At 40.0% G+C, this 10089-nt stretch overlaps 1 protein-coding gene across 6 annotated transcripts in view; it reads right to left on the reverse strand.

Annotated features, from left to right (window-relative positions):
- LOC132391104 (von Willebrand factor A domain-containing protein 3B-like) overlaps positions 1 to 10089 on the reverse strand; it is a 174185-nt gene that overhangs the window by 161406 nt on the left and 2690 nt on the right. For 5 of the 6 annotated variants that reach the window (XR_009511088.1, XM_059963860.1, XM_059963861.1 and 2 more), the window contains exons 2-3: positions 5421 to 5588; positions 959 to 1050 (exon numbers count right to left, since the gene is read on the reverse strand). Coding sequence is in view for 5 of the 6 variants with exons in the window: in XM_059963860.1 (XP_059819843.1) it covers positions 959 to 1050; positions 5421 to 5571 (243 nt within the window). In the remaining variant the exon portion in view is untranslated. Of the gene's footprint in view, positions 1 to 958; positions 1051 to 5420; positions 5589 to 10089 lie in introns of those variants that run through there. The other variant, XM_059963865.1, reaches the window with a different exon arrangement.

Raw genomic sequence — 10089 nt, forward strand, 5'->3', positions numbered from 1 at the left:
GACTTCTTTAGCAAACTGGATGATTGCCAGTCTTTGTTATTTATAGTTATTTTTATAAATTCTACTGTATTTCTTTATCTTCCCAAAAATACGTTCAAGAAAATGAAACTCAGGATTGTATATGGTGATATATACGTTCTTCGATAATGAATTTACTTTGAACATTTGAACTTTAGTCAACGGTTTCCACCAATACATCCAGCACCTGCACATAAAATGAGCTTACTCCCTTTTTGTCTACCTCTTGCAAGAAGATTTGTACACCAAAGGGGGATCTGATATTTTTGAACCCAATATGATAATTATTCTTTTATCTCTGCTAATTCAATTTTCAGGACAATTCGCACTCTTTTCCAGAGTTCAAAAGTTCAAAGTAAATTTAAAATCAAAGTACGTACATGTCACCATATACTACCTTAAGATTAATTTTCTCGCAGACATTCATAGTAAAACAAAGAAATAGAATCAATGCTCAAAGATCTTGGTTTGCCACAAACCCCATTCCAGGAACCAACTCAAACTCCTTTAGTTTGACAGGATGGCAAAAGAGATGTCAGCTGGAAGAAGGTGAAGAGAAGGTCAAAGAGAAGGTCGAAGAGTTGCACTTCATTTACAACCAATGTTAAGTAAGCAGAGGAATCCATTTTTAGGGGCTACAAGAACAAGTTGAAGTGGGAGTGGAAATCAGAGATAAAAAAAAGTTAGAGTAATAGAAATGTTTAGCAACATCTGAAGACAAAAACAGACAGACGGATGGATAAGATTGTCCTGATGTCGTCACACCAACTAGAATTATCAAGCATTTCTATCCATTGCCATCTCTGACTATAGGGCATTGAGTTGAAATAATCTTTGCTTCTCTTCAGTTCTTTTTGCTAATTTCTCTACTTACTTATCATTCAGAATAATAAAGTTACAGTAGAAAAATAGCTTATTGACAGGTAACTCATGTACTTACATTGTAAATTCTGCCATCTTTTCTCAAGTACTGCTGAAACAATCCTTCACCATAACATGAAGACACAGACTTTTGCAACCTGCGGTCAAAATCTGTGACAAAAAATTTATATGTTTATCAAGAGAAGATCATATTTGTGTGGAACTATTTTAATATTTCAAACAGGTTACTAGGACAGACATTAAGTGGCATAACATTGGTGCTCCTGTCTCAGAGTTCCAATTATTGAGTTCAGCCCTGACCTCTGCCACTGTCTGTGTGGGATTTGCATTGTGGATTCACCAGGGTGCTTTGTTTTCATCCCACATCCTAAAACCAGGTTAATTAGTTTCTTCAGACTGTGCTTGAGTGTCAGTGAATGGCAAAAGAATCAGAGGAAACTTGATAGGCACTTGAGAGTGATTCAAAGACAAGGAAATATTTGGGGAATACAATTTATGCATACATATGATGAGAAGGGGTTGAGTATGATCCGGGATCAGCCATGATAGAATGATGAAGCAAACTCAATGGGCTGAATGGCCTAAATCTGCTTCTATGTTCAATGGTCTTATGGTATTAGCAGCTGGAGAGAACTCTGTGGGCAAAATGGTTTTAGGTCACAAGAAGATATGAACAAACGAGAGCTCTTGGTCATGGAAGAATACCTAATCCACTAAGGCACTCTAAAGCAGGATTAGATACCAGGCTGCTTTCTGGGACAAGAAAGGAGGTTACTAGGACCCTGAAGGAGATACATAAATCAGTACCAAATATTTGAAATACAGAATAAAAAGTTAATCAGACTAAATGAGCTGAATGGTCTGTTTCTGACATGCAGTGCTCTAGGACTCTGTGATATAAGAGGTGTTGGATAGTGCCAGACTCAAGAGGTTGAGTTATGGAGTGTGGTTGAGTAAATTGCAACCTTATTTATCGGCCATTGGAGAGATGGCCGATAAATAACATTACAGAGATGTTTAAACATTACAAGGATGTTTAAGATCAAGTGGACATGGAGAGGGTGTCTGTGCATTGTCTTTTTCCCAGGACTAAGGAATCAAGAACTAGAGGAAACAGGTTTACTGTGAGAGGGGAGAGATTTAATAGAAACCTGAAGAGCATCTTTTTCACCATTTGTGGAATGAACTGCCAGAGGAACTGGCTAAGGCAAGAGCATTAATAATATTTAAAAAGCAATTGGATAGGTACCTGGCTAGGAAGAGTTTAGAGGGACATGGGCCAACCAGGGGAAAATGCAACTAATTTTTTTTAGATGGAAATTTTGATCAGCATGGACCAGCTGATCCAATAAACCTGTTTTCGCGCTGTATGACTCTATTTCAACATCCATTTCTACTTAATTAAAACAACAACATTCTCTCTTCAGTCAGAATTCCCCTGCCTATAGGCCACACACCTGTGGAGGCTTTGATGTTGAGAGAAATATTTCCCATAGGAACACACAGAACTTGGGACTCAATAGGGGAAAAAAAAAGGATTTATGCTACAGGAAGTCACAATACAAACTGTTTTCTAGGGACATGACCCTTCTGTAATACAGAAGTAGACAGTATTTAAATCTTCTGGCCACAGGTGAGGTGCCAGAGGATAGGAAGACAGCCAACATGTAGCTGGATGCAAGAAGGGAGCACTGGTAAGTAATTATAGGCTAGTGAATCTAATGGCAATGGTAGGGAAATTCCTAGAACAATGTCCTGAGGGAAAAGATTAGTCTACACATAGAAAGATAGGGATTGTCAAGGATAACCAGCGTGGATTTGGGGAATGGAAATTTGTGTCTCGCCTATTCTTTTTGAAGAGGTGACTAAATATATTGTTCAGGGCGGTGGTTTACGTAGGCCTTACATAGTCTTAGAACGTAGAACAGTACAGCACAGGAACAGGCCCTTTGCCCCACAATGTTGTGCCAACCCAGCTAAAAAGTAAATCAAACCCCCCAGTAAGGCCTTTGACAAGGGCCAAAACATTATTGCCCATTGGACCCAAGATAAGTTGGATCACAAACTGTCTTGCTTATAAGAAGCAGAGGGTGATGGTGAGGGATTGCTATTGTGTTTGGAAAGCTGGCACCAGTGATGTACCATAGGGATCTTCCACTGTTTGTTATGTACATCAATACATTAATGTCAATATACAAATAGGGAGAACATACAAACTCCTTACAAGCAGCATCAGGAATTGAACCCAGGTCATCTGTACTGTAAAGCATTGTGCTAACCACTACACTACCATGCCACCTCTCTGATATGGAAGGTGTGATTAGGCAGTCTGTAGATGACATGAAACTGGCAGTGTGGCTGATAGGAAGATAACCTTAGGCCACAGGTCAGATCAGATGGCAAACTGGGTGGCACAATGGCAAACAGAATTCAATCTTGATAAATGTGAGCTGATACATTTCAGAGCATCTCATAAAGAGTAGGACAAGTACCACAAATGCTAGGACCCTAGAAAGTATTAAGGAACAAGGAGACCTTGACGTATAAAGATTCCTGAATGTGGCAGTACAGGCCGGTAGGGTGATGAAATATGCATATAGAATTCTTTCCTTCATTAGCCAGGGTACAGAGATAAAAGGTTTTGATACAACTTTATAAAACATTGGTTAATCATAGCTAGGATATTGTCTGGATTTCTCATCAGCACATTATAGGAAGGACAGGGTACACTGGAGAGGGTGCAGATGAGATTCTCCAGGATATTTCATGGGATGGATTTTTCAGTTATGAGGAGAGGCTGGATGGCTTGGGTGTGTTTTCCTTGAGGTGGAGAAGGCTGACAGGGGATTCTGACACAAAATTAAGAGTGGGGTAGAGATTAGATAATACAAAATAGGCTGATAGATTCTTGATTAGTAAGGGTGTCAAAGGTTACAGGAAGAAGGCAGGAGAATTGGGTTGAGAAGGATAATAAATCCTGGCGGAATGACAGAGAAGATTTGATGGGCCAAATGGCTCCTATGCCTTACATTTTATGGCTAAATCCTTCTCCACGGCAGCAGAGTCTAAAACCAAAGGTATGGATTTATAGTGAGATATGTGGATCTGAGGAAAATTTTTATCACCCAGAGAGTGAGAGCTATCTGGAATACACTGCCTGAGAAGGTGGTAACATCAGTGCTACCAAGCAAGTGGAAAATCACTTGCATTCCTAAGACATGGAAGGCTCTGGAGTAAGTGTTGGTAAATGGATTGTGTATAGATAGGCAATTGGCAGCATGGATCTTATGGACTGAAAGGGCCCGTTACTATGCTGTATGAATCCGTAAATTTATTATTTAAAGGCATCAAAAACTCAGATGAAAATCAAAATAACACTGCAGGTAGAACATAAAACAGTACAGCACTGGAACATGCCCTTCGGCCCACAATGTTGTGCTGAGCCAAATCAATTAGTAACCTAGGAATGCTGGAAACGTAAACTAAGAACAGAAAATGCTGGAAAATTTCATCAGGTCAGGCTACATCCATGGAAAGAGAAAAAGCTAACATTTCAGGTCAAAGACTTGGGAACCGAGAAGGAGACCTGTAGCTTCTTTTGTCTCCTTCCCAGTTCTGACTACAAGTCTTCTATCTAAAGCAAAGTGCAGGGGTTGGGGGTGATGTGGCACAGCAGCACAGTGTTTAGCACAACACTTACAGTACCAGCAACCCAGGTTCAATTCCATCGCTGCCTGTAGGGAGTTTGTACGTTCTCCCGGTGACCATGTGGGTTTCCTCCAGGTGCTCTGGTTTCCTCCCGCAATCCAAAAACGTACCAGTTGGTAGGTTACTCGGTCATTGTAAATTGTCCTGTGATTAGGCTAGGAATAAATTGGGGGATTGCTGGGGTGATACTGCTGGAAGGGCCAGAAAGGCCTATTCTACACTGTAGTTCAATAAAAATAAATAAATTGATAGATAGATAGAAAGAAAGAAAGAAAGAAAGAAAGAAAGAAAGAAAGAAAGAAAGAAAGAAAGAAAGAAAGAAAGAAAGAAAGAAAGAAAGAAAGAAAGAAAGAAAGAAAGAAAGAAAGAAAGAAAGAAAGAAAGAAAGAAAAATAAATGAACAAACAAACTCTTTTATCTTCTCTCACTGCTGCGGGTTGACCTGTCTGATATATCCAACACTTTCAATTGTATTTGAAAACTTGGGTGGACACTTTCACAATAAAGTGACTTTAAAGCTGTTCCCAATCTTGTTGCTTTCCCTGAAGTTATAAGTTCAGACTCTGCCTTCTCATGCCCAAGAAAGAAACTTTATTTGTGATTTCTCGAATGAAGATTAAGCACCAGTCAGAAATATTAACTTAGAAATGTTTTCAGTTCAGAAGCCATGCCATAATATAATTGCACCCATTAACCTTGTAGTTTACTGCAAGCATCTACGCCTTTTAAGTTATATGGCAGGGTGAACAATTAAGCAAAAGCTTCACAACTATATAATGATGTCATTCTACATACAACAGAGTAAACATTACCTTCCCTGTGTTTAAATCCAATCTGTGATAGAACTTGAGACAGAGTTAATCGGCTTTTCTTGAGCCCATGATGCTGAAGCCATTTTGACGAAGGTAGATGTGTATGCACATCATGCTCAGAATCTAAACTTTTCCCGTCAATTTTTTCCATTTTCAGTTGGCTGCAAACTGCAAATTATTAAAATCATGCAAATTAGTTTCATACTAAAATATTGTATTCTAATACTTTCATAAAGCTAATCACAAGGGAATTCTCGTAGACTAAGTGCATTCCTTAGATTCCATCTCATGCATCAGTGTGAAGGTGTTATAACCAACTTATGCAGGTCCCCTGTATTATCTTATATTTTCCAAATTTATGACAAATATAACTGCCAGCTGTGGCTCTTGCGATGTAAATGATTGAAAAGTACATAAAGGCCAAGCATTTGGAGGACACACAACAATCAACAGCGCACTGCCAAGATCGAAGAACAGCTCAACCCAACCAGTCTTCAGGTCACTTAGACAAGTTGTGTGAGTTGTCAAATTCATGACACATGCAGCATAATGCAAATAAATGGTGTAGAAAGGAACCTAGGGGTCCTTCAGTCACTGAAACAAACATACAGGTAGAGCAAGCAGTTAAGAAAGCAAGTAGTATGTTGACCTTCATTATAAAATGTTTGAAGAAAGAATGCCTATAATTACACAGCACTTTGGTGAAATGAGGATATTGCATGCACTCCTGGTCTCCTTACCTAAAAAAGTATTACATGCCAATGAAGAGTGATTCTTCAGATGTTCAAGTATTGAATGAGGAGATACTGGATCAGCTCAGCATGTATTCACTAGAGTTTAGAAGTAACAGAGGACATAAGACCATAAGATATAGGAGCAGAATTAAGCTATTTGGCCATTCGCATCTGCTCCACCACTTCATCATGGCTGATCCAAATTACCTGTCAGCCCCAGTCTCCTGCCTTCTCCCCACATCACTTCATACCCTGACCAATCAAGAATCTATTAACCTCTGCCTTAAACATACATAAAGACTTGCCCTCCACATCTGCCTGGGGCAAAGAATTCCACAGATTCACCAGTCCCTAGCTAAAGAAATTCCTCCTCATCTCCATTCTAAAAGGACCCCCTCCATTCTGAGACTGTGTTCTCTGGTCTTGGACTTCCCATCATAGGAAATATCCTCACCACATTCACTCTATCAAGGCCTTTCACCATTCAACAAGTTTCAGTTGGATCACCCCTCAATCTTCTGAATTCCAGTGGATCCAGGCCCAGAGCCATCAAACACTCCTTGTACGTCAAGTCAGGTTCAATTCTGAAATTACTTTCGTAAACTTCCTTTGAAGTCTCTTCAGTGTCAGCACATCTTTTCTAAGGTAGTGGCCAAAACTTGCTCACAATACTCCAAGCAAGGACTCACCAGTGCTTTATAAAGTCTCAGCATTACATCCTTGCTTTTATATTCTAGTCCTCGTGAAATGAATGCTAACATTGCATTTGCCTTCCTCACCACTGACTCAACCTGCATCTTTTTGAAGTGTACAAAATTCTGACACAAATTGCAAAGCTGGATGCAGGAAGAATGTTTCCACACATTGGAGATCTAGAACAAGGGTTCACAACCTCAGGATGTAAAATTATATATTTAAGATGGAGAAAGTTCTAATACATAGGAATATAACAAGCTGCAGGTAGTAGTTGACTCAGCTTAATATGTCACGGGTACATCCCTCCGTTATTTGGTCACTGAATTAATAAGGTTGAAAGTGCAGAGAAGGTTTACAAGGATATTGGCGGAACTTGAGAAACTGAGTTACAGAGAAAGGTTGAATAGGTTAGGAGTTTATTCCCTGGAGCATAGAAGAATGAGGGGAGACTTGATAGAGGTATATAAAATTATGATGGGTATAGATAGAGTGAATGCAAGCAGGCGTTTTCCACTGAGGCTAGGGGAGAAAAAAAACCAGAGGACATGGGTTAAGGGTGAAGAGGGAAAAGTTTAAAGGGATCATTAGGGGGGGCTTCTTCAGACAGAGAGTGGTGGGAGTGTGGAATGAGCTGCCAGATGAAGTGGTAAATGTGGGCTCACTTTTAACATTTAAGGAAAACTTGGACAGGTACAAGGATTAGAGGTGTATGGAGGGATATGGGACAGATGCAGGTCAGTGGGACTAGGCAGAAAAATGGTTTGGCACAGCCAAGAAGGGCCAAAAGGCCTGTTTCTGTGCTGTAATGTTCTATGGTTCTATCGCAAATAAATACATGAGGTACTGCCTCAAAAGATGCAGTGCCTATTATCAAAGATCCCTACTATCCTGGCCATGATATCTTCTCACCACTCCCATCAGGCAGGACGTACAGAAGCCTAAAGTCCGACATCCCCAGGTTCAATTGTAGCTACTACTTTTCAACTATTTGGTTTGTGAACTAATCTGCACAACCCAAATCACCACCTCAGTCCAGCAACACTATGACTACTTTTAACTACAATCAACTTTGTTTATTTTTTAGTTCTAACTGAGTTCTACTCTTAAACATAAATTACACAAAAATTGTACAATTTCTGTTTGTGTTTCTCTTCTGAAGGTTGTGCACCTCATGCCACGTGCCTGAGTTGATGCTGCAAGTTTTTCATCGCATCCAGCGCATACACAAACTTGTGCCTATGACAATAATAATTAACTTGATAAGAGGAAATGTCTTCAGTCAGAGAGTGATGAATCTATGGAATCCTTTCACAGAAGGTTGTGAAGAGCATATCATTCAAGGAGACCAATAAATTTCTGGACAAAAAGCATCCAAGAATATCAGAAAAAGGAGGAATCTGAAATTGAGTTAGAAGGTTATGGACGGTGAATAAACCCCAAAGTAAAGAGTGATACAATAATGCTGGAGAGGATTCCAGTAGTACTCCAATACATAGCTGCAACATTTTAATTTGTAAACAACAAAGGAATATCAGATATTGTAATATCTTAATGACAAACTTTTAAGCAGGAAATAGCTGTTGGTATTATTGTGTGTCTTACTTGCATGGAATTAAAATCAGTATTATTCTCAAGATTCAAGCTTGTTTATTGAAGTTTGAATATAATACTGTACATAATAAGCAAACCATTTACATTCTTATTCCAAAAGAAAATCTAACTAAAACTAATTATGGTTAAAATAGTCACATATCTGAACCCAAGTTTGTCTGTTTATTTATTTATTTGCTTATTTTCTACTGCTACTTATGTAGAGATAGATCCTCTACATAACAGGTCTTTCCAGCCCATTGAGCCTATGCCCTCCCCCATTCCATTCATATGAAAAACTGGCCTAAAGCTACTGGTGCCAATCCATTAACAACCACTATAATAACATAACACATGGTCAAGGTTACAGTATGTGTAAAAGGGTCCATGACCGGAGTCATCCTCAGGAATATTTAAAGATTGACACTAATTTGAACCTGGCAGGACAAATGAGGTGGCTGAAGCCAGGAGAGTGGCTTCCAGAACCAGGACCGAGAGGGAAAATGCATCTTCAAAGGTATAGGACAATGAGGTAAGGTCTACAGATAAATGAGAAGCTTCTTTCCTGCAATTCTTTGCTGGAATTCAGAAGGATGAGAGGTGATATTATAGAAACATAAAATCATGAAAGAGATAGTTAAGATAGAGGCAGGAAAAGTCGTTTCCACTGGTAGGTGAGACTAGAACCAGGGGACATAGCCTCAAAATTCGGGTGAGTAGATTTAGTATGGCGATAAGGAGGAACTGCTTTTCCCAGAGAGTGGTGAATCTGTGGAATTCTCTGCCCAAAGAAGCAGTGGAGGCTACCTCAGTAAATATACTTAAGACAAGATTGAATAGATTTTTGCACAAATTAAGGGCTATGGGGAAAATGTAGGTAGGTGGAGATGAGTACTTGGTCAGATCAGCCATGATCTTATTGAATGGCGTAGCAGGCTTGAGAGGTCAGATGGCCTACTCCTGCTCCTATTTCTTATATTCATATGTTCAATGTTCCCCTCTAATTTGTAATGACCAGTGTGCACAAAAAATCTTATGCGTGCAATTTTTTCGCCCAGTGACAACCCGTGCACACTGTTATGATTTTCTTCAATAAAAACAGTATAAATAAGTCAGTTCTAAAATCTGCTAACAAATTGTCCACAAGCTCCATGTTGTCAACACTGTCTGCATCAGAAACTGAAGAAAGTAATGTGATTGTGTACTGTTATGTCCACAGCTCCCTCCTTTGTGAGAATCGCAAGAGCACTAGTTGGGGGGGGGGGGGGTCCAGTAGGACCCAGGAAGTGGGAGAGAGAGGACGTGCTGAAATAGACCACAGGAAATGGGGGAGAGAGAGAGAGGACGTACCGCGATCCACCGGGATGCAAAACAAGGCGACATTGACTATTGTCTCATGGAGACCACGTGTAAAGCCCTCGGGCAAAGTGGGCTGGTTGAAAGAGAGATTACATCATCACAACTTGATTGACACCTGCGACCCCGTGAGGAAGTATAAAGGAGGGTCTGGGGGGGACAACCCCTTCAGACGCACCAAGAAGACACGATAGCGATCCCGTCGTAGTGGGAAGCCATTTTGAAGGAAGCCACGTGCGTTAGATTCTGGGCCTGGAGTCTGTGGCTGGAATCACCGAAAACTGCTTTTAACT

This window comes from Hypanus sabinus, chromosome 3, assembly GCF_030144855.1.
Source record: "Hypanus sabinus isolate sHypSab1 chromosome 3, sHypSab1.hap1, whole genome shotgun sequence".
Taxonomy (NCBI): domain Eukaryota; kingdom Metazoa; phylum Chordata; class Chondrichthyes; order Myliobatiformes; family Dasyatidae; genus Hypanus; species Hypanus sabinus.